At 39.5% G+C, this 27,900-nt stretch overlaps 2 protein-coding genes across 8 annotated transcripts; one reads left to right on the top strand and one right to left on the bottom strand.

Annotated features, from left to right (window-relative positions):
• Window positions 1-996: 996 nt before the first annotated feature.
• Window positions 997-22,761, bottom strand: LOC122868857 (TOM1-like protein 2). Of its 7 annotated transcripts, none has more exons than XM_044181246.1 (16): window positions 22,614-22,761; window positions 17,926-18,010; window positions 16,304-16,382; window positions 15,776-15,925; window positions 15,075-15,209; window positions 14,848-14,991; window positions 14,460-14,576; window positions 13,315-13,448; window positions 10,501-10,543; window positions 8,974-9,145; window positions 8,373-8,487; window positions 7,318-7,393; window positions 6,457-6,531; window positions 4,521-4,580; window positions 3,900-3,936; window positions 997-3,793 (listed from the first exon to the last, which is right to left on the bottom strand). In XM_044181246.1, exons 1-16 carry the CDS (start codon window positions 22,663-22,665, stop codon window positions 3,648-3,650), a joined length of 1,620 nt encoding a protein of 539 aa, XP_044037181.1. In that variant the 5' UTR covers window positions 22,666-22,761; the 3' UTR covers window positions 997-3,647. The 7 variants fall into 7 exon arrangements, with proteins under 7 accessions (XP_044037181.1, XP_044037183.1, XP_044037182.1 ...); XM_044181248.1 differs by lacking the exon at window positions 22,614-22,761 and adding an exon at window positions 18,125-18,721; XM_044181247.1 differs by lacking the exon at window positions 6,457-6,531.
• Window positions 22,762-23,246: 485 nt separating this feature from the next.
• Window positions 23,247-27,106, top strand: drc3 (dynein regulatory complex subunit 3). Its single transcript, XM_044182344.1, has 12 exons — window positions 23,247-23,722; window positions 23,803-23,919; window positions 24,064-24,230; window positions 24,385-24,531; window positions 24,678-24,797; window positions 24,892-25,004; window positions 25,105-25,279; window positions 25,361-25,492; window positions 25,781-25,851; window positions 26,134-26,257; window positions 26,576-26,707; window positions 26,832-27,106. Exons 1-12 carry the CDS (start codon window positions 23,563-23,565, stop codon window positions 26,925-26,927), a joined length of 1,554 nt encoding a protein of 517 aa, XP_044038279.1. The 5' UTR covers window positions 23,247-23,562; the 3' UTR covers window positions 26,928-27,106.
• Window positions 27,107-27,900: the final 794 nt, after the last annotated feature.

Genomic DNA, 27,900 nt, shown 5'->3' with positions numbered 1-27,900 from the left:
CCATACAACCATATTAATATCAGGCATATATTTCACCAAACTGTGTATTTTAAGGGAAACAGCATGGATGTGTTTATTGTGGGCTTGCCCCCAACATCCAATGAGAGCCGAACGGGCGTGTGCTACCGAAAGCCAAGTTTGTTCGACTCGAAGCAGCTGCTCCTCCTGTAGAACCAGCGAAATCGTCCAATGGGAGGCTCAGGAACCGAGTGGGGTGATCTGACGTCACATCTCTGAGTCTAGTGATTACATCATGTGTATCTATCTAGCTTAGAATAGTGGTGGCAGCAGGGAAATAACCTGCAGGTATACAGGTGGCCAAAAAGAATTAAAAATGCAGCAAATTGTAAATTTTGGCCAAAGGAATTTATATAAATACTATTCCCTCAGTGTTGTTATACATCTAATTTACTTTAGTAAAGCTTCTTCCAGTAAACAACACACTTAAATTATTAATAATGTAAACAATGGGCAAGCAAACTATTTTCACATCAGTAACAGTAAAACTATAATGTGAGTACACGTGTCACATGAACACAAAGGGAGAGCCCCACAAAGGCATGGTGGGGAAATAGGTCAGTGACCTAGAATAACACTACAAAGTTGCTGTCAGTAATTAGGGGAGTGGAGCAATATTAAAAGCCTGTTAGCAAGCCTGGCATTGTGGGTGATGGGGTGTGTTTGTATATAGGTGCATGTCTTATTCACTTGCTTACTCGATTTTTGGAAACCTTCCAGTGATGCTCCACAGGCGACCGAAGGAAGCAAACTATGTGACGAAGGTTTGCTTACATGCCATGTGTGCTAAACTATTGGAGCAGAATGGATGAAGTGTCCATGAACCAACATATAGGGAGGGGGTGAGAGGCTCATGGGACAATGGATGGCCAGTACACTGCAAGATTGAGGGTGGGTTACATCAGCATGTGGATGAAGTAGAAGTAGGAGACTGTCACACAACCCTATATTGTAAAATAACCACAAACAGTTGTGAGGTAGAGGTCAAACATTGCTAGTGTTTTATTGGGCAGTTACATACGTGCATTAGGTCAAACACAAATCTGACCATGAGTAAATGGCAGCAGACGCCACAGCCAAACAGACATGGGACACCCACCAACAGAAAACAAGCCCCTCTTCCATGTCCACAAAACATCAGCTAAATGTTCTGCTTCATCAGTATTAAAAGACATTCGGTAACCATTTTAAGATTGCCAGAATTTCGAGGAATACATGTTGCAATCAGGACTTAAGCCTCATAAAAGCAAGTAACAATACACTTTGTTACAGATCCAGAGATATGAAACACACAAACAGAAATTACTCCCTAGTTCCCTTTTAAAGGATCTCGTTACATTTTTAGTAATCCTCTTTGTTCAGCCTGCATGGTAAAAGTTTTTCAAAGTGAACACAATGGCTGATTGTAAATTTAACGCTATTAACTCAGTTACCTGGCAACCATATTAAACCTATAAGCACACCATATGTAACCATACAGCTTTTTTTTTTTTTTTTTTAAAGTTAAAGCTCATAAATCATTAATTTTCCTCACCTAAAATACATTTAAATATTTAATCATAATGGTTACGTAGACACAAATACATTTTCAATGCCACCGTTGAAGTTATGCTAACAAGTATAACAAATCATGAATGTTTCCCTCTAGTGGAAGGCCAATACTGACAGATGGATGGATAATTCAACACGTAATTTTGATGCATGATTAGGCATTTACAGCTTGGGAGGAGTTTCAAATGGAATGCCTAAATTGACAAGGCTTTTGGTCTTAAATGGACTGAAAGAAAATAAAAATCTTTCAAGTGCAGAGCAACGTTAAAACAAACCAGAGCCTCAGCAAAAGAGCTGGAATGGAGACAGGATTGCTTTTTGACTCAATGTGCGTAAATACACCAAAGACAAACTCCAGTCAGAGCTACTTTGCTGAAATGAGTCAATCACAGAAATGTTTGGCAGCAGCTTCAGCCAGAGCAGATGAATCATACCAGAATGAAAATACACCAAGAATGAAAGTACGTCTTTGACTGGCCAACTCAAAGAAAGTACAATTGTGTTTTTGTTCGCTGCATGCTTCAGCCTCAACCACGAAAAGATCAATGAAGGGTACAAAAAAGTTTTGTTTTTTTTGTTTTTTTACATGAACTATAAAAATACACTCAGGGGTTCAAATGATACATAAACCTCTATGTCTTCTGGATATTACTATGAGCCAATACATTTTTAACCAGATACAGAAACTAACATTCCTGTATTTTGAGGTATTTAGATTACATAATATAGAGTAAGTGAAAGTCTACCTATATGAATATATCCTTTACGACAATGCATTACTGTAAGCTATATGTTTAGTCTTTTAGTCGATTATGGTGCCAGCGTCTTGCTGATAATTTAAATGCCATATTTTGTCTTGAATCTTTATGCAATCTTTAATATTCTTAAAAGTTTAGTTTAACAGTCATCAACCCACTTCTATATGAACACACACTGCAATTATAGTTAGAAAATTTATGCGCAAAATGAAGTCAATCTAAAGACCATTTCCCATTCCCCTAGAAAAATAGTAACCATCTTGTAGACACAAAGGACAAAATACAGATTTGTTTTTGCTTCAAAGTGCACAGGCATTAATGTTGCAGGGGAAGGAAAAAGTTCATGATCCCTTTACATTTATAACACATGGACGTGATTATTGTTCGACAGCTAAAATTCAGTGCTAGTTGGTCATTAAAGCCTTAATATTCTTTGGAATGGCTGAAAGTGTTTGCAATTGCTCAAGAGCATCCTTTTCTCAGCTAATTTGTCATTGCTTTTCAGAGGACTGAAAAGACTGATGGAAAATATTCCATGGGCACGTTCCTTCCCCTTAGCCATTTGAAATACATAACAGAATCCTAAGGAGTGATTTTTTTAAAGATTTTTTTGTTTTTTATTCCCTTTGGTTAAAAGGAATGCTGGCATACACTCATCAAGATTAGCTAATATTTAGCTATTACATTCCTAGCAAAGTTTGCCTGCTAACATAAGTCTGTTCTCCACACTGCTTCAGGCAAATTAGGTAATAACATGTTGCACATTCCACACATATCTCAGTATTAGAAGCATGACTGGAGCTCTAACTGGCGTATTTGTAAAAAACATAACCACAGCGCTAGTACATAGTATAGAACAAACCATCAAAACAATAAATGCATAAATTAGCAATTAGCTGACAACACAATTTAATCTTAATTGTATGCTTCCATACTGACTCAATGCATTGAACTGCAGTGAACGTTTTCCATTAATCTCGCAGTAATATACCACATTTTTAAACCACATCAGACAAGTAAGGCTGTCTTCCTCTGGTGGCAAGTTACAAATGAGATGCAGGGATGCGAGTAGTACATCCCACACTAACAGATTAATACATCCATATATAGTAAAACGCAGCACACTTGTGCGCAGTAAACATGTTGGACCTCTGCATGTTGGAATAACACTGTGGCAAGAGAAAGACAAGGAGGTGGAGATCACTTGCTACACCACTGCCAGTCAGTGATGAAATGGGACTGGAAGGACTGTTTGGGAGGGATTATTTAGGGCGACCTTTAGACACCCTAGAGAAGAGATCGAGGTTCTCTGAGAACAGTCTACAACGCAAAGAGGGCGTCTTCCGTCCGTTCAGCCTTCTTGTGGGAGCCACCAGGGGTACGGGCAGGGTGAGCAGGGTTAGCTCTGGGGGGAGAAGGCACAGAGTCTACTGCCTTCGCTCGCTCCTCCAGGAACTTATCAAATTCTGAAAGAAGCATTGACTTGTCAGAGACATGGACAGTTGAGGGTTTATCAATGTTATATTTTGACTCAGTACAAGGGTGAAAATTAACAAAACTTAGAGTGAATACCTTCACTGGTCACCCCTTCCTCGGTGGCATCCCCTTTCTATTAAAAAGGGAAAAAAAGTCATCAGATGAAATACACATTTTGGCAGAAACTATTTGTGGAGTTGTCTTTATTTCAAAAGACAGAAATAAAGCTTAGTAGTGTACAATCAGCAACACAATAAGCTGATAGACAAAAGCGTAATACAAGTCAAATGCCTCTAAAGTTCATACAAACTGAGACAAATCCATACAAAGTCGCTCACGAAGGATCCGTCAATCATGCATCCTCCCACACTTCGCAGGTGAAGACAACAAGGAACCTTCTTGAGCCCAACTCCACATGCATATATTAAGGAAGCTCATATCAGCTGTTTTAACTTGACTATCATTAGCACTATGTTAGCATTTGTATGTCAAGCCTCACAGTAAACTGTTATGTCAGTCATTGGTGGAAAATACATTAGATTACAGTGAATGAAAGGACCTGACGCGAAAGTTAATTAAAGTCAAATGTATGCAGTTATATGAGATGGATGGATGAAATGTGCTATCAAAGAAAAAACAAAACAAAACAAAACCGAGGGTAGAAGAGAGAGAGAGAAAGGAGAGAAAAATACATAAATCAAGGTAAAGAAGTCTCACCACGTCAGCACAGAGCCACTCCTCTATGTCATCCATGACAGAGGACTGCGATACGGGGATCTATGGAGCAAAGCCATGGACAAACCAAGGGGTAGCACCAAAGCCACGCAACAGAAAGACCCCGACAACAAAAACAAAAGTTGTAACACACACACAAAAATAACAAGCATAGGAATCACCAAAGGCTCTGAGAGGAAGATGATCGAAATAAAACAAATCAAAATGAGAAAAAGAAACTTTGCCCCTCTCAAGTCTGTGCTCTTATTGTCTTTTCATGTGCAACGATCTGCTACTCAGCTGTCTTCTATGAGAACATGATTTCCCAGGTTGTGTATTTTTTCTCATTAGTTCTGTAGTGCTGACATGGCTTAACAGCTGCCGACTAATGTCACACAGCAGTGTTAATTATTCCACATCATTAGTTAATTAGCAAATCACTTGAACGTGATTAAGAGATTGATTGGATGGGAGAAGCTGGAAGCACAGGGACTGTCGAGAGGCAGGGCATACAATCCCACGGCATACACATATACGCGGAGCACACACGAACGCTGCATGGCGTGCAGTGACTGTGATGTTGGAAGCCATGTCAAGGATGGATGGTATGGGTTGGCGTTCATGTTCACACAATACTTAAAAGTCTCGTGCAATTGAAAAATTTTATATTTTCCTGAGGCCCTGTTATATACACTACATAAACACAGGTGGGGTTTCCTCGTGAAAGCACCGTTATCACAGTGAGGGAGCATTTCAAAATAAAGGCCAAGGTAGTGGGGCAGTGAAAGTCATTCACAGGGGAAAAAACAAATAAAACAAAACACATGCAGCTGTGAACTGGGGTGAAACTGTTGTAGAAAAGTGCGCAATAAGAATTCTGTTCCTATCATGACTCACAGCTGATATAAGTTCAAAGTGTAATTCCTTATATTCAAATATTCACAGTCATAACATCAACATAATTGTCACACTGTTCAAATACTGATTCATCTGTTAGGTGGTTAATCTATTTGGGGTTAGAATGAGACAATGAGTTTGTTGTTAATTACATCTAGTGTATCTATCTAAGATTCAAAGACAGTTAGAGGACAACTGACTTCCCACTACACAACAAACCACCATCCATTTGCTTATTCTTTTATGTTTGGATGACATGTTATCATCATTGTTGATTTAACAATGCTATGTAGCAGAAGTATCTGTACTTCCTTGCTGCTTTAGTGTTTGACTGTTAGAGATGAATGGAGCTGACGGAAGCTCCTGGTGACCCGTCAGGCTCATTATCCCATCCATAAAGGGGTGGCATTAAAGTGGAAAGCATTAGTTATAGGTATAGTGTTTAGCGCCCATGAGTACAATAGCGGTGGGCAATATGGATAAAATATTATATTACTATATAAGTAGTTTCACCGCAGCGATACATACGGTTTTCTGGAAATTAAACTGATAAACTGGTTGTATCAATGAAATACCTAAAGAATTTTTAGTTAATCCAGTGAATTTAATACTTAACAAATCATGATACTACATTATGCAAAAATCCTGTAAAATCAGTATTGCCATAAAACAGTCCCGTTTTATGATTTGCAACATTGCCTGCTATGGCCTAATACAACCAACTAAAACAGATATTAAAGAGATGGCTACCTCAGTAGAAACAGTATATAAAAATGAGCACTGTTTGACAAATCTCTATTGCTTAAGGTATTGTCATATTGCCCAACACAACATCTGTACTTGACATGGAGGTGGATGTTATAGGGGGAAAAACTTTTTTGTTACTGGGCTTGTTTGAGCATTCCAGGGCAGAGCAGTGAGATGAGGCTGAAAATGAAGAGCAGCTCATGAGGATTATTGATGATGCTGCAGGATGTTGAGAGCGGGGGTGACGGTGGACATGAGGGAGGGTAGGAGGACACACTGAGGATGGAGTCCTCACCATTCCTTGGGTAATAAGCCAGCTGTCTATGGGCAGCTCCTGATCTGCTGGGTTATCATCCCCTTTTACCCTCAGCTGAATCAACAACAGAACAACACCTTACACAAGAGAAGAAAGGTAGCAGGCCCCACCACAGCATAGCACACAGTGCAGAGAGAGAGACAGAGGAGATGTCAAATATGCAAGAGACGATTGCCATTTAAAAGGGGGAGAAAAGAGGGGAGAACGAAAGAAAATGGTGAAACGTTCATTCCATAAAGATGAAAATGAGGAAAAGAAAAAGGGGAAAAAGACTTTGAACTCCCTCAAGTAAAAATGATGTACGAGGCATCGGGAACTAAACTACAAAAAAGGGGTGGTATGGGCAATCACCACTTTGTGTGTGCTTGTGTGTGTCTGCATGTGTGACTGATTGTGTGGTGTTTTATTTAAATAAATAGAAAGAAAGTATTGATATCTGGTTTGAAGAAGGAGAATCTGAATCCATATTTTTTAAGAGCTGCTAGAACTAATATTTACCCAAAACAAATGCAAAAAAATTACACATATGGTACCATTTTGAGTACTTATGCTTAAATCTTGCACAGTTACCACATTGTAAGATATTTATTTTGGCTATTCAGTAATAGCAATAGTCAGTACAGAAACCTATGCTTTTAGTTAGATCAAAGATCGAGTATCACTGCACACAGGACAAATGTCACTGTAGAACATACAGTATTACAGACCATCACATGCAGGGAGTGACCAAGGGCTGAGGACAGACCTGTGCGGGAAGGGTTGTCAGTCATGTAAATAACAGCACCCACACTCCATATATTGGTGAAAGCTGCATTAAACTTCATGCATCAGTGTACTCACCCCTCCTGCGTTCTGCTGTCTCACATCCAAAGCAGAGGCCAGGCCGCCCAGAGCCTGAGGGTCTTCATACTTTACACTGTGCACGAAAACAAACAACATAGTTCAGATATAGCACTGAAGCAGCAAAATGAGAAATTAAAAATACCAACAAAAATAAAAAATTACAACAATAACAATTACAAATGAAGGAAAGATCCACCCTAAAAGTCTCTCTTAAAAAAAAAAAAAAAAACCAACTGTCAAACACAGCAAAACTAACAATATCTGGCATTTCTCACCCATTTTGATTATACTATAATTATACTATATTTTATTTCCATGAATATCTTGTCAAATGCTAACATCAGTGAGATTTTTCAAGAACAGCAACGATGGGGTTTGATATGAGTTTTCATATTATTTTTCATATTATATTGCCTTTATAAGACAGCACAGAGGAGAAAGACAGAAATAGGGGAATGAAATGTGACAAAAGGTCTCTGGCCGAATTTAAACCAGGGATGTTGGCTGTTACAGCCCCCTGAGCCACCAGACACCCATTCTTTTGCAATTTGGACAAACAGTCATCGGGAACAGGAACAAATCCATAGCACTGGAGAAGGGGGCCCAAGTATTCATTTCTTCCAATAAACGTAGCCTAAACAGTCAATAGTCAAAAACTTGTCTCTTGCCCTAGCTTTATCACTTTTATTCTCTCCACCTAAATGTTCAACATACAACTGAAGGCAACAAATTCTTCAGATTAACACCCATACCGTGGAGGTATTCAAATGTAATTCTAGGAAATGCAGGAGGAAATAACTGACATAAGAACATGTAGTGAGGGCAGGTTAAGGGACAGTGGACACATCAAAAAGTAAAGTATAAAACTTTATCAAACTTGTATGCAGTGAACATCACGGAGCAAACTGTGTTAAAATGCCCATGGGTGTATTTTATTTTAAATATTAAAAGTGGTTATGAATAGCTATTTAATTAAAATAAATGACACCCTGAATAATAACATGAGAGATTCTGGGCTGCCCCAGAAGCAAAATCTAGAAATCTAGACCTACTTTTTGCGTTGTTCAGCCAGAGAGCTGCTCCTCGTCTGGGCAAACATGTCAAAGTCATCCTGGTTTGGGCCTGATAGAGAGGACTGGGTACCACTCACGCTGTCAGAAGCAACATCTGTAGAGGTACAGCGAGAGAGGAAGGGGAGGAGAAGGAGGATTATGAAGAAAGATTCAAAGAAACACAACAAAAAGGAGTGACAGGATACATGGAATGAATAAAAAAAATGCAATGAAGATTTAGCACTACTATTACGCACTGTCTAGCTGCCTCTACATCAAGATCAGAACAGCAATATATCTAAGCTTTAACCAGAATACTATATAGTGCAGAAACTTTCTAGAGACCAACAAGGGAGCTAGCAGTGGTTGGGAAGAGTGTCTGGCAATTAGTGATGTTGCTGGGCTTATTTCCCCATTAGTAGCCAGATTATTAGCACTTTTTACACTCTGCTTCTTCAATGCCAGGTCTGCAGAGATTGGGGAGGAGGGACGTTACAGCTCTGGTGAGAGTTTGATAGTTGGAATTTGGGATCAAGAAGTACATGTAGGTGTATCTTTTTCTACACACTGGAAAACAGACTTGATAACATTTTGTTCTTACCAAGACCAGCTAGTGCAGAGGACAGTGAGGCTGTAGTGGGATTATGGGCTGGGGAGGCAGCTGCGTTGGCAGTGGAGTGGGGTGGAGGGCTGGAGGTGATCCTGGGCGTGACCACGGCAGGGGAGCCTGGGCCAAGGTCTATCAGGTTGTCCTCTGTGGCCTCATTCAACATCTGAAAAGGGGACAGAGAGAGGAAAAGAGAGATGGCTGTCAACAATGGATTTGAATAAAGGAAGAAACAACGTCAATATGCAGTGCTTTTGAGGTTTTGCTAAAATTGATGAATGTAACAGTTCAGCCAGCAAATAGAGATGAAGGAAGATTATATGTTTGAGTGTTTGCTCTTTGTAAACAGAGGGAATACTTTGTAGCTACTGAAATTCTACAGGATTGACTATTTACACAATTTGAGACAACATTGTTGGTCAGGAGTTGTGGATTGGAGGCTAGGAACAATACTGTTGAATAAACAGTTGTACAAGACTTCAGATGTGTGAGACAGAAGGCAAGAAGGTGGGGAGGGAAGGACATATAGCATCTATTTTCGCACAGTGGTACTGATGTTGACATGTTGTATGGGTCTAAGCATTAGCTCCATATAGCAGACGTGTTAACATTCACTCTGTTGCGTACTGGCTAGGACTGAACATGGTACCAGCATCATACTTGCCTCCATCAGCTAGCCACAACACAAACAGACAGAACACACAGAATCAACAGAAAGCAAAAACAAACAGCTATGTGGGATGTAGTACGAGATGCCCTGATCCTCTGGCAAATCACTGACACTGGCAAATGTACTCTCTAAATAGCAGATTGGAACTTGTTCTGCTTTGCTCTTCCAGATTTAATAGAGCTGAAACTGCCTTACATATTAATGCTACAGTGGATTGTGTGTGCTATTATAATACACAGTAAATAGTTATTAATTCACATACTAAATTGGTAAAATAAGCACAACAAATGGCTATGTGGATGGATTTATGTTTGAAACATCTCTCATATCATCTTTATTGTTAGAAAAATTGCACTCAGTGAGTGCTATATTGACAGAAAAATCTGAGTTCTCCTTAGCGGCACTGCTAGCAGAGCCATGCTGACAATGCCTACATGTACCAGAATGCATTGTGCATGACCTTCTGATGCCCACCCTCACCCAGCGAGACTCAGCGGGCTTCTGTATAACAACAAAGCTAACAGAGCCTAGCTGCACTTCTACTGTCAATATCACCACAATATCCGTTTCTAAACCAAAAACTTCCCCACCGCAGGCAGAGACTAGAAATCCAAGTTGAAACAGCCTGTTGTTTTTCCTTTGCTCCAATGATGTCACTGTCTTGTCAAATGACATCACTGAAGGCAGGAAGAACTACTTAGCAAACTCAGTTTTCTCTGTCAATATAGCACTCACTGGGGAATTTATTGCTTCAATTGCCTACATTTACCATCACCACTGACTGGACATCAAATAAAAAAAAACGGCCAATTTTCCTTTTAACACGCAGAGTTTCTGTTGATGGTACTCACCCCGTTGTTCTGTGCAGCTCTACCCGACCTGTACCTCTCGTACCTGCGAGCAGCACAAAAACCTTTGAATGTTTCACCCACAAGCTTTGTGAGGTTGAAATGCTTACACATCTTTCATCTTCAGACACCTCATGAAAGAGACATTTTACTAGTTTGAAGCCACAGAATGTTTAAAGGAAAGGAGTTATGAACAGTTCTTCATACAAGCTCTGTAAATTTCTGGTGTTTGATCTCAAACTAGGTTCGATCTGTGTTAAAAAGGTGCTAGCGATAACATTCAGACACTAGATGAAGCACTCCCCTCTCCCCTTCCATTCTAGTGGTTGCCAGTTCGTTGCACAACCTGCATATTTCACGGTCGAGTGGAGTGAGACCACGGATGTATAAAGAGAGCTGATACGGAGCCGCCATTCAGCCTTGCTTCCAATTTTTTTCCAGTGGCCACTCATGGTATTGCACCGAAAAATCCCCCTGCGGCCCAAAAAGCATTTTCCCCCATACGCCACCATTATAAAAGAGATGTCTGTAAAACTGTTGACAGCATACCTCAATATATTATATTTATATTATGAATTTTTATATTATGAATTTTTGATTATATTATATTATGAATTTTTGATCCATGGAGGTTTTATATTTGTAAAACTTTCCTCTAGCAGAGAAAAGTGATTTAAAAATCTGTGACGTCATCACAATGTAAAATCTATGGGCCGAGCAGAAGGGGCCAGTGGACGAAACACTACTGCGCATATTCAGTGGGTCAGAAGCTAGAAAACTTTTTTTGTCATATGCACCAAGCCCTCACGAAGGGTCCTTTTTTAACAGCTCCGGTTCCGAAATTGAATTTCCCATTCGTGGCCATAAAATTTTCACAAGATTGGAAAACGGAGGAAAAAAGGCAAAGGTACAAGACAGTGCACATAATTATTTTAAGAGTGAAGGGACTACGCATCCCATAAACCATTGCAAACGATACCTTTCCAACTACTTCCAACCTAACAATAATAGCGCGCTTCTTCTTGAATTTAACCTTTGTCATTATTGTAGTGTTGTAGTGATTCTCTACAAAAGAGGCAGCATGTCAGAAAGGGAAATCATGTTTACTCTGTGGTAAAAGTAACAATCGTAGAGTTCAGTGGTAGCAGTAACTCACTAGCTAAACCTGTTGTAAGTTGTAAGTTTGTATATAAAGAAGCTCACTATGGTTCGCGGTAAACATTTCCATGGTAACAGCTAGCTCCACCAATCACACGCAGCTGTAACACTTCAGGATTATGGGTAGTGTAGTACTTCTCCATGAGATTGCAACTAAAACATATTTTTCTTAAAACAAAGTTGATTTCATATAGACTTCTACAGGAGCATATACCATCGTTTCACAATCTCATAGCTCGTGGTAAGTCTACCTTGGATGATTATGACATTATGGCTAATAATCAAAACCTCTATTCAGAACATGAATGAGATTTTCACTTCCAGAACTTCAGTAGCCACGTTTACATGAAGCCTTATAGTCCAGTTATAAACGGTTTAAAAGCCCAAACAGAATAAAAATGCTCCATATAAACACCTCATTTGGAATAAACACACCCAAACCAAGTGAAATTTCAATCGGTTGCAGAGGGGTAGGTTTAACCTATTCATAAACTGATCAGAAGAAAAACTATACCATGTAAACTATTAACCTGATTACGGTCTGGCTGCGTTCTTTCTGCGCATGCCCTCCATCGTGACGTAAATGCGTCTGGACGAACGCTTCTTCGCTTCCAAAAAAAAAAAAAAAAAAAAATACGTTGTTATCACACTGTTGCTTGATTAAATGTAATTCACGATAACGGCAAAGAGAACAGATATCCATCTTCAGGGAGTCGATCAAACAAACGCTAAGTAGCCTTTGAGGAAGACGGGTGCATGACAAAAAAGTGTGCATGTAATCGCAGTTACTGTTGAGCTCTATACATCCGAGTATCCATGAGTGAGACTCAGACGTTAGCTAGCTAGTAAACCTTAGCTTTAGCTTACCAGTCAAGAAGAAAAGTCGCCATCTTGGCGTGGCTTTTCAGCCCTTGAAACTTCTTCAGCTGACTCCAACGAGCAAAAGCTGAACCAATGTTCACCCTGGTCTTGCTCCTCCTTTTGTCGCTGAGCACTTGGGATTGGTACCGGAGTGAAGACGGGCGCTCATGGCGTTTACCGTCAAACTCAGCCATTAACCCCGTTTTTTCCACACTAACTGGTGGCAACTAAGACTCTTGATCGCTGACGACAGAGAGATACCACGTGCTACCAACGTTGTTATAGTATTGGCTCACAAGTCCGTTAGAAGGGGGAACCAAACGTCAGGCATCTTACACAGAGAAACAAAACAATCATTTTGGACCCGTCAAAATTTTTAAATTAGTTAATTCACAATCATAATATTTTCTTTTAGGAAAAGCGATACCTTTATTCCGCACCTTTCTAAAAGCTCTGCGGATGTATTTTTATTATTCATCTACATAAAAATGTTATCAATAAAACCTTTAAGCATGCCTTCTCAAAAATGGGATTTTTCATTGACAAGCATGGGTATAATCACATCTGCAGCCTCATCTTTAAACTCATGGATTGTGATACAATTTGTCAAACCAAAAAAGTTCTAACAAGCACTAATTACTTATCCATCAAACACAGTGAACCAAAAACATCAAGTTCAGCTGTTGGATAGGCAAAAATTGTATTGACAACAAAGTTCTGATGAGGTAAAAAATTCTTTAACTTGACGTGGATTTTTCTAACAAATAAAGGTTTGACTGATGGTTTGACTGATCGTACCTCTCATATCGGAGGAAAATGTTGTTGAGGTCGTCATTGACATGTAGCAGCTCCTCAGTCACTTCCTCATTAGAGACGCGTGAAATCAACTCAACCACTCTCTGCTGCATAGCCCTGCATGTTCTGTTCAGCTCCTTGGTAGATTGGCACATCAACAGATTGATCAATAGATTTAATTGATAAATCAATAGATAGAAATAGAAACAAAGGGAGATGGAGAAAGAGCGAGCCATAAAGGGATGGACAGACACACACACAAACAAATGTATGTCTACTAATGACCCAACCCTGTATTAACAAATAATTTTGTCACACACATACAATATTATATGGCTGAATTTTGACAGAATGGGTGGAGAGCATAGTCTAAGTCTGGGAAAATTAACTGTACAATAAATATACTGTATGTTTTTTGTTTGTTTTTTTACAAGGCATTCAATGTTGAATGTATTTGCTCAACTGTGTAAAAATTCTGTGAATGCTTTTTCTTTAGCAGCTGGAAAAAGAAAAAAGAAAAGTCAGAAAAGGCACCACATAACCATTACAACTGGCAACGGGCACCTTAGCTCAGGGCCAGATCCTTGCAGCTGACATAAATACATGAGTGGATTTGGCCTGAGGAGATTAAACTCTGAACAAGTTTCTATACCACTGGTTAATTGCCAATTTCAGGAATTTTACCTCAGCCAACTGGCTCCTGATAAGTTGTGGGCGCGTTGAGCAATTCCTCTGAAAACTAAAGACACTACTCCCCCTGGTGGCTGCACATAATTCCACAAATGACATGCCATGTTGGAAAGCTTTTTGCTGTCTGAATTAACATCTTTTACACTACGTGGGAATTCATATAGTAAAATATTTTGTATGAGCCTATATCCCCAGTGTTTCATTTTAGAGTAGGGATGCTAATATGATCTCTTCACAGACCATTTCATATAAAGAACAAAAACAAATCATATTTACTTGCTCCAAATCATCTTCTGATTTGGATTTGCCATTGCAACTTTAAAACCACATTAAAAATTAAAACACAAAGTCAGATTTATGATGAAAGAAGTCATGTCAGGGACAACATGAGCGATAATGTGTGAAGTTGCATGTATTTGGTTAAGATAGACCTCATTGTGTAGTCATGTGCCTCTAACCTGAAGCAGTTCTAGGTCAGAGGCATCTTCCTGGCCAGGGACCATCTCTGTTAGCATCTCTGACATGACTTTGGTGTTTCCTCTCACTATGTCCAGCTCACTGCGCAGCCGGGCAATCTGAAAGCAGAGACAAAGGTAATTTAAAAACATTCAGGGCTTATTCAGTATCAGCAGTGCTCCAAATGTTCTTGAAGGCAGGAGATGGAGTTAGTCATAATATCCAAGTAAAATCTTGTAATCTGCTGTAATTTTCCGCACTTCACAACTTTACTGCAGACAGGGAAATGGGCTGTATAAATAAATTAAGTTGACTTCATTTTACAAGCAACAAGTGCAACTAAAAGTTCATTTCATTGGTCAAAGGTTTGTTGCTGTCGATGCCTCTCACCTGTTCAGGGGTTGCTGTGATGGGGCTGGGCATGTTGGGGACCTGTGTGGCAGAGGCAGGGCTTGGGGAAGGTGCAGGAGTCCCAGCAGCAGGTGAGGCAGGGGCTAGGTACTTGATCATGGCTGGGTCCACTTCTGGTGTACCCTGGAAGAAAAAAATACCCCTTAGGATATTGCTGTGTGAATATACACATCCGATGTACTGTATGTGTATTTCTTTCTTCTCACCCTCTGTGGTGTGTGGATGGGAGACAGTGCATCCAGGTCTGCCATTGGGAACTCAATGCCTTTCCTCTTCAGTTCCTCATAAATGTGGACCACACCAGTTAGATCAGGGCTACTCCTGAAGGCATCAGCCCAGGCCTGTCATAACACACACACACGCACACACACAGTGACATACAATAAACATAAAAGACTAAATAGTAATTTTACATCCCAATAGCAGTATGAAGAGGTGTTTCATCCTGCCCTGTGTGCAAATCCAAAAAAATAAAAATTAAATAGTCAAGGAGCTCCTGCATCCTCCCAGACATACACTCTCTGATGGCGTAAATAGACCGAGCAAAGGACGGAAATACAGAGTCTAAAAGTGAAGTCTCCGTTGGGTCTCCTTCAACAAATCTCTAAAAATAATTAGAGGACAGCGGAAAGAGAGACGGAGAACACCGCCTGTTGGCCGAGGTAACCTCAGGTAAATGGATAGCACCAGAGGCTGCAGTCTGTATTGCAACACCGGGCTTCCCAGAGACCACCACTGACCTACATGATGCCATTTACAAAGCTGACTGTTACCATCACGCTGAGCAGAATAACTGTCATTCAACAATATGATTTCATGATGTCATGTATCATGCAATTTTGCAATGGAAGTGTGGCTTATTTGTGAACAGGAACAGAAACAGCAATAACAGAGAAAGCCCCAATACCTGTATGAGCGACAGCACTTTGTCTTGTACGATGGTTGGAGGATTGGTTTTGGGGGAGATGATTTTGACCAACACACCATCAATGAAATCTCTGCTGGCCACCTGGACATGAAACCTGTGACCGCAATTCTTCACACACGTCTCCAAAACCTGCAGAGAGGAAGGAGATTAAACAGAGGGAGGACTTTGCTCTCTGACGTTCACAGAAGATCTCAGTCAGGATGCTTTCATCACACAGAGGGGCTTTTAACTAGCAGAGCTGTCAAAGAAGTGGGTGGATATGAACACAATGCAAAAGGCATGGCTAAAAACAGCCCTGACAGTGGCCAGGAGAAACGGTGGAATAAAATGACCAAGAAAGAACAAAAGATCTGGAGAGATCAAGTTTTATGCAGGGTGCAATCCTTTCATGTGGCCTACACACTGAAAAGCAGCTTGGACACAGCTTCCTGAGAAGAAAATCATCACGAAATGTACCAGTTTTCGTCGCTGATGACAGTTTTACAATAAAAAGTAAGAACTTCTCACCGTTAGCGCCAGCATCACTTCTCTGTAGTTCTTGTTGCCACTGAGTCTCTTCTTCAGTGCACGCATAGCGTCTTTTGGCCTAGAGGGAAACGGCAGAGAAGGTACAGCTGGATGAAGCACCCCAGCTGAGAGTAGGCATAACATCTTTGACTTTGTTGGAACAAATGATTTCCTGTGCCACAATAACAGATGCCAGTCAGTCTGTCAGTGTAACTGTTTGACTAAGACAGAGAAGAACCGTCACACCATCTGTTCCTCTTCTCTCCGTGTGACTCTGTTTCTCCCAAGGCAAGATCAAAGCTGTCCATGCACAAAGAGTTCAGGTTGGCTTTCTGCCTCATACTGCCCGTCTCTCCACTGCAGATGAGGCGTAATAAGCTTTTATGAACTCCTTCATGAGATACGGTACATTTATTGAGTGAGGGAAATGAAATAGATAGAAACGTATGGAGAGAGCATAAAGTTTGATAAACTGTATAGCTTTCTCGGACAGCACTCTGTATGTGTGTGTGTTCAGTGCATTTCTGATTCAGTGTTACAGTTGCCTTTAGTACTTATCATGTGTTGTCACACTTGTAAAATTGGATAACTGATCATGTGAAAGCACATAGTTGCATGTGTTAAGACAACACATGTTCACAAAAAGTCATTTTTTTCAGTTGCATCACATTGCATTTCATGAACATCAAGTCTAAAGTCTGGAGTTAACCAGACATTGTCTAATTTGCTGAACATCTTGCAGACAAGAAACTGAACTCCCTCTCTGTGTGTGTGTGTGTGTGTGTGTGTCTTTGAGTGTGACAGAGAGGGCCCCATGTCCCATGCCAAGACAATGAGTGTGTGTAGGCATGAAGAATGTGAAAAAGCAGGGAAAAGAGAAAAAGGAAAGTGCTGAGGGAAAAATGGAAAAACACAGATTCCAATATTCTTCCTGAAAAACACACTCTGCATAAAGGAGATACTGGCTGGGATCCCTTGACAATTACATTTATTTAGGCTACAAAACTATTTAATGATTAATATGCCTTACTATAGGTGAACTAAAAACGTTTTCTCTAGGATACATAACTACAAGTGAATTCAATTGTGTTGTGGAAGAAACTTACAAAAGTGCAAAATTAATGGAACTACTGTATATGTTTTATTGTACATAACATTTTTAGATCACCATCATAATACTGCAATGCCAAACCTGATCTAGAGCTGTTGTGGTCTGATAAAATGTAACAACATTTCTGAATGCTGGAGAAGGCAGATATAGCTTTTTGTTTAAATTATTTTGAACATTGATATACTTATAGGAGCAATGAAAATGCAAATCAGGTCTTTTTTTGGTCTCACATAAGATGCAGAATCTACAATGTGTCTTATAAACACAGTGGACTGAGCATCTTTTAATGTAGGAGATTGACATAAGCATTTAATTCATTCATTCAGTAAGTGACACCTAAAGAAAACAAAGGGCTTTCTGTAGTGTGGTGTCTGTTGGTGAAGCACAGCAGTCAGTGTATTATTTGCTGGAGTCACTCAGCCAGTGTGTGACAATGACTAATCCTGCAGAACGTTGATGAAGCAAATCATAACCCAACAATGATTAACTTGTAGAAGGTGTAGCAGCTCACCCCTCGTCTGTCTCGTTTATGATATCGCAGATCTCCATGTTGAGGGTCCAGTCCTCATTCTGTAGGCCTCCATCTGTGGCCCTCTCTGGAGGGAAACACAAAAAAGTTCAACAGAATATTTATATTTATATAATGTTATTTCCCCTTAAATTTATTCTGTGCCCCTAAAAATAAATATAAGTGTAGAGCCCTGGCTTACCTTCATTATAGTCTCCACTGTAATGTAGTCGTGTAGCATCAGTTTTTTAATTTAATTTACAGTAATATGTGGTGCGAGACAGAAAGCTGGTGCCTTTTTACACAGACCCAGCATTGTTCACACCCTAACATAATGACAATACCACCTGTGGAGAGAAACATACGCCTACAGCCTACTTGGTTAATCCACAACCCAAACCTGAGGGTGGCTGGCACCGAAGTAAATTTTAGTTTTGATACCTGATCCACTGTTTGCACCCTGCCAGCTGTCTCACTAGTAAACATGATGCTGCATGTTAGTCAGGCTCGGACTGTCGCCTGTGCTAAAGTCGATGCACACTAATTAAAGCAAGCCATGGTTCAGCCTTCATTACACTGAAAGTAAAACTGTTGTGTAAGCAAGTCAGCATGTGGTGACACTTCAGTGCTGTGTGTCTCTCTAATGTCCCTTTTTATTCAGCCAAGCATTTTGAGGGTACGAGCAATATGACAATGGGAAATAAATCATAAGCCATAACCTTATTTACTCAGTTGAATAGACTGTGTGTGTCTACACTTTAAAGCCCCTGAAAACTTGGCTTCAAATCTTATGTATTTCTCTATAACATTATCAGAATCAGAAATATTTTATTGATCCCTGAGGGGAAACTCTTTCGTTACAGCTGCTCACTATCACATCAAGGCACACATCAAATATAATTCACTATAATACAGGTAAGATAAATTAATTATATATTTATAACTAAATAAGCAACAATTAAAACTCAGCTAATCTGCTCCAGTAGGACTGTGTGGGTGTGGTTTGATCAGATTTGATTGACAGTGGCCAAACAACCAAACAACTGTCATCAGATTCTGATTCAAATGTTGCTGAATCCTGATTGGTGCATGGAAGTACGCATTTAAAAGAGCCCCGCCCACTTCAAACCGTGAGATAAGCCGAGAGAAAAAAAGAAATACAGAAATATCTCGAGAAATAACCAAAGCTATTACTAACACTGTGTTCATATAGGATCCCATTTCTCATAGTAAGAAACTGATTGAGAAAACATGTTTTCAGGGCCTTTAATGTCTTTCTTGGATATATTTTGTTCTGGTGAGAATGTTTTTTTGTCAAGAGTAACTTCACAGTAAAAATCAGTAAAATGATAAACTGAATAAGACAGTAAAACAGCTATAAAATGATAGCATGTACTACAAAAAATCTACTCTAGCTGTTTGTTATTGCAATTATAAATTCAGGTGAACATCCTTTGTTAACTTTTTAGTTCTCTTTTTGAGGTGTGGACAGTCTGTCCAAGCAAGATCCATTAATAGGATGAAGTTGGGATGAAGTCTTGGGTCTAGGATCAGGAGACAGATCAGACTACTACAGTTCTTCATTCCACTTAGTTTTAACAACATTGTTTTCTCCAAGTCTCGCAAGAAACCCTCATGTGCTATAAAATATGGTCCACCACCTGTTGCTCCGATGCCTCCAACTCTAGTAAATTACTAAAACGGTCAGCTGGAAAGAGGAAAGCTAACATCGTAGAGGAAAGTGTAGCTGGTTGTGGGTGTGATGCGGCTGTGTACTCAGCCACAGAGACCTGCTTTCCCCTTCACACTCCACCCTACCATTTAATAGCGTTTTGGCTACAGCCAGGAAATAATGTGATCCAGACTGTGAGAAGCTACAGTGATGAACTGGCATTGCAGTCATCACTGCGTTCCTCGCTCTGTCTCCTCCTTCCTCTCCCGTCCCTCGAATCCATCCATCATGTCTGTGGATGCTGATATCTTTCAGGATCGCAGTCATTTGGGGCAAGATTCACAATGAAACAAAAAAAGGTTTTCTACCGAAGTGAGCTGTGACTGACACACAATAGATCCTCATTAGACGATTCTTGAGCTTGGACAGCAGAAGCTTCTCTTCCTGAAGCACAGAGGCCCTGAACAGGCTGTTATGCCCAGGCCAAGAGCCTCTCACTGGGCTGCGTTGCCTTCCTTTTGGGAAGCTCAGTGTTGGACAAGCCTGACAGCTTGAATAACTTATTCATGCTCTACCTCCCCTCTTTAATCAACTTAGTTGTCACAGACTCGGCAAGCACTGAAAGACAGGCATCTTTTTTTTTATCCCACCTACAAACACACTTATCTACAAAAACAGAGAGACATAAAGTGAATTTCAACACGGGCAACATTTAAAAAACACTGTGCTGTGCCTCTGTGTTAGGCTGTACAGCCTATAAAGCATAAGTTTGGAAGAATTAACCAGCTACTGCCCCTGGGATATCCCGTGTAATCTCCTCAAGTGGATTGTCAGGTCAAGGCCGGGCAGAGCATGGGTTGGAGAGGAGGGAAAAAAATCTGATCTCTCCATGTGAAATGAGCTAGAACGCCACTGAACAATCAGAGCCTTGCTAATGAAGTTAAATGCCTGCTGAGTGCATTCATTCATGGTGTTGTGTCAATCCCCCCAGTCCTGGGAATCGACACCACACCAGTGAAGCCAGTCGATCACATGGTTTTAACGGTGGCAGGCTGTGCCATGCACTGCCAACAAAGCCACAAATCTCAGTCCCTCTCAGACCCCATCTCTCTACGTTTTGTCCTCTTTTAAGACTCTTCCTTTCACTACACATTTTCCACTTGTCCTTTTATTTTCTGTTTATTGTATTTGCTCACTTTTTCCTCTTCTACATAGCTCAGTAATAGCAGAAGTTTGACACCAGCTGCTAGCCAAAAGCTGGTTGCCAAATATTGAATATGGCTGCAAATTCTGGTTTTGTAGAGGATTTTTTTAGCATAACATTCAGAGGAAAGTTGTCTGGTCAAATAGTGGAAGAAATTTTTAAATCTAGAATTTTAATTTTTGTATTATATTCTGCAAAAGACAATAGTCAGTGGAGTTGTATAAACGGCTGACATGGCAAACTACCCTATAGTCCTACCTACAAAGCTCTACAGATTCCCATACTAAACATGCTTCATTAAAAACAGAGGAGGATCCCTTAAATGTATTTTCTCCATCAGCCAATGAAAAAGCTCTATAAAGTTCTTCACAATGCGTCCCTCATCGCATGTTATCGGTGTCCTCTGGCGATCTCTCCCTCTAATTTTTTCAGATAAGCTGATCCATTGCCCTGCTGCTGTGGTGTACAGCACCACTGCAACAGCCAAACAGACAACTGGCTGTACAACTCAAACTGCAGAGATCAGGCAGGGGATGCAGCCATCTCTATGAAATGGGGAAATCCAAGATTTGCTGCATACAGCCAACTGCATGCATGACCTAGAAGGACCTCTGTAGGTTAAAATGATTGAGACAATGCTCACAGTTGGTGCCTGAGGGCAGTCTTGGATGACATGGCACATAGCAGCTGACCAGTGGGTGGTGGGCAACACTCACGCAGGCCAGGGGACAATTCAAAGGCCCTATAGTCGTCCTTCCTCCAAACTGTTTCTACCCAGTGCACTAAGGAGCTTGATTAAAGCATTGCATGGTTATCTACTTTCTATCTCTAGTGAAAAGTGAAAAACATGTTAGGTAAAAACATGAAAAAGTATTAGATCTACACAGATAGGCCCTTATTTATAAAAGAGCAGCTTACTCTACTATTACTCACAGAAGAAAATATGTAAACAACAAATGCTTCTGCGACAGCTGCTGCATTGACTTAAAGGTAAACACAAATCAACATTGTGAGAAATTCATGTTTGTGCCACATCTGTTTGACAGGGGCTTAACTCAACATTAATAAAACAGGAAATTCTGCTTAAAAAGAAAAGAAAAGCACATTGTTGCACCCAGACTACACTTTTGAATGTTCAGACAAAACATTGTAGATCTCACAGAAAGGCTATTCTTATCATTTGTGCCATTCTCTCATGATAAAGGCACAGAAAAGCCTTGATGACAACTGCTCTTGGTTTGAGGTTGTTAATCTCTGAACAGTTTTGCAAACAACCGGCAAGACGCAAAGTTAAATGCAACTACACCAAAGGGATGTGGTAGGCCACGTCTTTCTTCTCTTCTGTAGGACGAATAAGCACAGAGCCTTGAGATTTAAAACTAAAACCAGCTATGTTGAGCAAGCAGTGTGGTCAACTATTGTTCAGGAAATACTGCCTGAACTTCAACTTGGCTAAGCCTCTACAAGCCACTTTAAGCCATGTCACTACACTGCCCATGCCATTCCCTCTCATTAAATTTCCCTGAAAACTGCATTGTTTTGTCTACACAAATGTAGTGATTTGGCGTAATTCACTTGTGATTACAGCGGACAAAGTTAGGTAGGTTAGCTGGCTAACATTAGCTGAAAGCTCATTCCGAGTAGATGACGTTTGCTGCGATGATGCTTGCTAGCTGGCTAACGTTATTTCCACTGCCACGACCTTAGGTACCGTAAGAAAACACCAAATGTCTGTCCACGCTCAAATTATGTATTGTGGAGGAAGTAAAATATTTCTAATGAATAATTAGATAAAAAATAAAAAGGCTAACGTACCTATACACTGGCCCACGGGAGTGCTGTACGGATTACCAAGTAAGAACTCCATTTTGACAACAAACAATCCACTCGGGAATGACAGCGGCTGAGACACAGAGGCGTTACCACAAAGTCCCGCCCACAGAGCAATACTATTGGTCAAAAAACAGAACGTTCACTACGTATGGCTGGAATCAATCTTGGTCATATTTAGCAACTGAAGCTATGTTCAACAAACATATTTATACATATTAGCATGTATTTTACTTGATATCGCACCATAATAAATGCACGGAAATACACAAACAACGATACAAAATTAACTCAAGCATTAATCCTCTGAAATATAGAATATAGATATACATAACTATTGACTAGATATAGCCTACATTTTACTTTTGAAACAATGTTTAACCAAAATAAAACTGTGCGCAAAATGTTGCGCTATGCATCATAGCTAAGCATTATTTTGATTTGTGTTGTTATTACATATAGGTCAAGCAAGTATATTTTGAAGTTAAAAGTATTATTATTTAACAGAATCATTTTAACGTACTTGAATGTAGCTTAACGTCATCTAGTTGCTATGTAACAGTGTGTATACAACAGAGGTAAGACGTTAGATACTGACTTTATCTTGGTACTAAAGCTTGTATTGTTTGTTTTTTAAGTACTTTGCATTGGAAACAGAACAAATAACTAGATTTTGCGGTTGCCGTTGGTAGGTAGTTAATGTTGGTTAATGTTTGTCTGGTAAGCTCATTCATTCGTTAATTTTAGCAAACTAACGTTAATGATTGTGTTAGCTAATATAAACCTAGCTACACCATCATTTTTTTTCTTTTCTTTGTTTGGTATCATCTTTATCTGAACAAAACAAGCTCCAAAGTAACAATATATGATCTTTCTTCTTTGAGCAGAAGGTAAAGTGAAGTCAAGTGTGCCTCCAACGCCCACTAGCAGCAGCATGTACGAGCACTGTGGTAAATCTAAACCCATTTTTATTGATGAGAGGATTCTGCATAAGGCAGTAGTGGAGCAAGTTACTCAAGATCAGGGTAGGCGTATTGCCAAGGCAGAGGGAATCCACTTTAATGAAGTCCTTAAACTACGTCTGGAATACAGAAGTGAGAAAAATCAAACACATTAATAGTCAGTGTATGATTGTGTACTGGGTTAAGGTATGTGACAGGTTGTTTGTTCGCAGACATCCTGATGATTGACCACTTATGGGAATTCAAGTCCTTGGCCAGGCTTGATATGAACAACAACCTCATAGAGAAGATTGAGGGCCTGAACCATCTGGGCAATCTGACATGGCTTAGTAAGATGAAGTTTTGTATTTATATTCTGCTCATGCTTTCTTGTCATAATTGTGCAGGTATTGGCAAAGATGTAGACAACATCTTAAAATATCAACCCAGTAACTACCAGTAATAATGACAGTCATTCCAAATGTGTCCTTTAGATCTGTCATTCAACAGAATAGAGAAAATTGAGGGTCTGGAGTCTCTGCGGAAGCTTGAAGTTCTGAATTTGTCCAACAACAGAATCTCTGTCATTGAAAACATGGACGCACTTGAGAAACTCACTCATTTCTGCATTTCAAACAACCTCCTTGGACAGTTGGACAACGTAACAACATTTTCTTGCATAAATCTGTCACATATTACATGTAACCTACTGCATTTGTATTGCAAGTACTATGTGACATTTGTGTTTTGCAGTTTCAGAACATAACATTACAGAATGTTTACATAACCTAATGCAAAATTAATGCATTTCAAAGGTGCTCTATCTCAGGAAGTTTAAGAACCTGTTCACCCTCAACCTATTTGGAAATCCTGTGTCTAAGGAAGACGATTACAAATGTTTCATCGCAGCCTACTTTCCAAAGTTGATGTACCTGGACTACAGATTACTTGACCAGAAAGCAGTAAGTATAAGGTTTTCTTCCTTTAAGCAATTTTTTATAGGTAATTTTCTTTTAAACCTTGACTATGCTCAAGTTTGTTTGGACATGGGCATTTATGATTTGCCATGTTGATACTGTATAACTTAATCACACATGTCTATGTGCAGAAGAGTGAAGCATATATGAAATACCACTATGTCCTTGAGGAGATGAGACGTGAGGAGCTGCAGTTACAACAAGATGATGAGGCTAAGCAAAACCAGGAAGCTGAAGTCAAATTACACACGGTAATATAAAGTTATAAGTTCTAAAGTTATTTTCCACTGAGCTCTCAATGTCTGTGTAAATACTGTGTGTAAGTTAAGTTCTTCTTTCCTACAGGATGCCTTTGTGGAGTTCCTGAATGGGTCTTATCTGTTTAAGAGCATGCTCAAAGATGATCCAGAGGCAGAGACACTACACTTGGTGCCTGGAGTGGCTCATTTGCTTCAAACATATCCTTTGTTGACTTGGCTTTCTAATCCATGCAGGTGTATTAATTATGACGTAGAATCTGGGGAAATTATTACTGGAATTCCTTAACCCTACACTTACATTTGAGAAACAAATGGTGGAGCTGTGCATGCAGATATTTGAAATAGGCTTGGTTGAACATAAGAGAAGAGAGACAGAGATGAACTCCTTCTTCAGAGGTCAGACTAAAGCTGTGACAGACTACCAGCAGAAAGCATCGCAAATATTGGAAAAATTTGAGCAGCAACACAAAGAGGTGATAAGCTTATATACATAGATAACTCAGTAAACCTGCTATTAGTATATAAGAATGTCTCTTGTGTTCACACCTTTCTAGAGGATAGTGGAGTTGCAGCAGTTATCAGACCCAGACCTACTGAAGGTCAAGATCAACCACTACAATGATGAAATCAACCAACTCTGTAACAGCCTCATGGCACTGGAGTTTCAGCTGGTCAGCCAGCTAGAGGTAGGTGTGTGTGTGTCTGTGCATGTGCCCGTGTGTGTACACCTTCTATACTTTGTGAAACATATGATCTCCAAATCTGGTTAAAGTTTATTCAGAAAAATTTGGTATGCCATTCATCATTTCTTCTCAGTTCTCTTAAGATTCAGTAATATAAGTTATGTTACGTAGATTATTCTATAGATACAGATTCAATAATTTACTTAACACCTACATGTCAAAAACTGTGTGCCTCTCTACCGTGCCTTTGTTTGAGATTTACTCATAATGTTCTCCTCTTATTCATTTCAGGATATCATTAAAAAGTTTGATGTCAGCATCTCAGAAATGGTCGGCAACTTCAGTGAAACTGTTCAAGGGATATATCCTTTCTCACTGTGCATCAATTTAAGAGCTTTGACTCATTTCCAATAACACTAGTTCATTACTGTTCTCAGGGTCTTGTCCTCCTTATTTGGGGAAGCAACTTCCTCCCAATCCAATTTTAATTTGATCAAATCTGGGTCCCCGTTGCAGTTGCTCGCTTTGTGTGGTCAGTAAACCAGTCTTGTTTAAATGTCAGTGTTTGAATCACACACAGTGACACACACAGAGTTGCAAAATTAGTGATTGTCTAATTTAGATTTTCCATGACACAGTCATACATTTGCCCAATGTCGAGATCTGGAGAATAATTATCATGAGAAGGTGCGGGCGTTTGCTGTAGAAACTCTGGAGAAAGTAGCCAAGGGCAGCCCGGAGGAGGACATGCCAGATGATGCTAAAATAGTGAGTGTTATCTCTTTTAGACCAAACTGGCTATCCAAAATATAGGATTACAAAAATGTCGGCAAGGACTTCTCTCTCAGTTCTGCTCTGTTTAATCTAACCGAATAGGACTGTGTAGAGTGTGGGTTTTTGCAATACCTTTGTGAAAGGTGACCCCCCCAGTCAATTGCTCATTTTAGCATGTATATGTATAGCAGAATAATAATATATGAATGCCTATGACAGAGATTAACCTGAATGGTTAAGATGAGGTGATGACATGGTTCATTAGCCGTGTCAGAGCCCTCAGCCTTTCCAACCTGTGTTTTCTCTGTGTAGCTGTTTACAGACAAAGACACAGTAATGGACGCACTGACTGCCGGCCATGATAACCACTTGCTGCAGATCAATGACCGGGAGACTCAGTTGGTTACACGTGTCAATGCCTGGAAAGTGGCCCTCATTAAAGGGGTAGAGAGCTGAAATTACATGAAAACAAACACCTGAATTTATATTTTTATATGGATGACTAATCTCTCCTCCGTATCTAACAGTCTTGTTATTGTTTGCTTTTTGTCTTTATGGGTTATTATAGATTCAAGACAAAGAACTTAAGCAGAACCGCATGCGCATCTCAGACATCCACAGATATGTGGACCATTTGAGCGAGCAGCTGGAGGAGTTGCAGTAGCATCAACAGTAAAAATTTCCCCCAAACGTTTCTTTATTTGGTAAAAACAAAATGGAACAGGACATATTCACAACCTGAATGGACAACTGTAACCAATTTCACTGTGTAAGAAAAAATATTTGTCTTTTATAATTTCTATATTTGTATTTGTATACGCAATAAAACATTTTCCACCTGTTCATCTTTGTTGTTCTATTTTCAGGTAGAAAAGGACAGTTTAATAATCATTATACCGTTTCAGTGTCATCCCTTTTTCCCCAGCCAACCAAATATGTGTGCATGAGATCTGTGTGGTACACTTCTCTCATCTTTTTTAAAACTTTAATACAGAAAGAAACATACAAGAAAAAACAACAGTGAAGGTAGAGTAGACCAAAAACAGAAAAGAAAAAAATGATACAAAAAAATACACAAATACATTTATACACATGAATATTCATAAATATAGAACAATAAAATCATTTACCGAAATCAAAATAAAAAATAAACATAAATACTAATCATCTCACAATCGTGTCCACAATATGTCTTTTAAAAAAGCTTTTGTTTTTAGAAATATTACGAACATAATTATATAAAAATCACAAAACAGTTATATTCACGGATTGTGTATTGAAATATAATGTCCCATGCTCCTAAGGCTGTGCTTAAAAAAACAACTAGCCTTAAAAATAAGAATTAGGGAAAATAAATTAATTAAGGATAAGAATAAAATGTTTGGTATATTTCATCATGTGGTCTGGTATATGTGGTCTGTAGTAATGTTACACTAGTCCACACATGCAAAATGAGATTGTATTGGTGGTGGGATGTCTAAGTTTGAATCTCAGAAATACTCAGAATCAGAAATACTTTATTGATCCCTGAGGGGAAACTCTTTAATCTGATCCTAATCTTACCCTATCATTATCCTAGTGATTATTTTGCAGATAAACCTAGTAGCCTAATCACCACCCCCTAAAACAAAAAGGAG

This window comes from Siniperca chuatsi, linkage group LG21 (genome assembly GCF_020085105.1).
Source record: "Siniperca chuatsi isolate FFG_IHB_CAS linkage group LG21, ASM2008510v1, whole genome shotgun sequence".
NCBI lineage: Eukaryota > Metazoa > Chordata > Actinopteri > Centrarchiformes > Sinipercidae > Siniperca > Siniperca chuatsi.
Note: the sequence above shows the minus strand (reverse complement) of the source record. Positions and strands in the feature narration are given on the sequence as shown.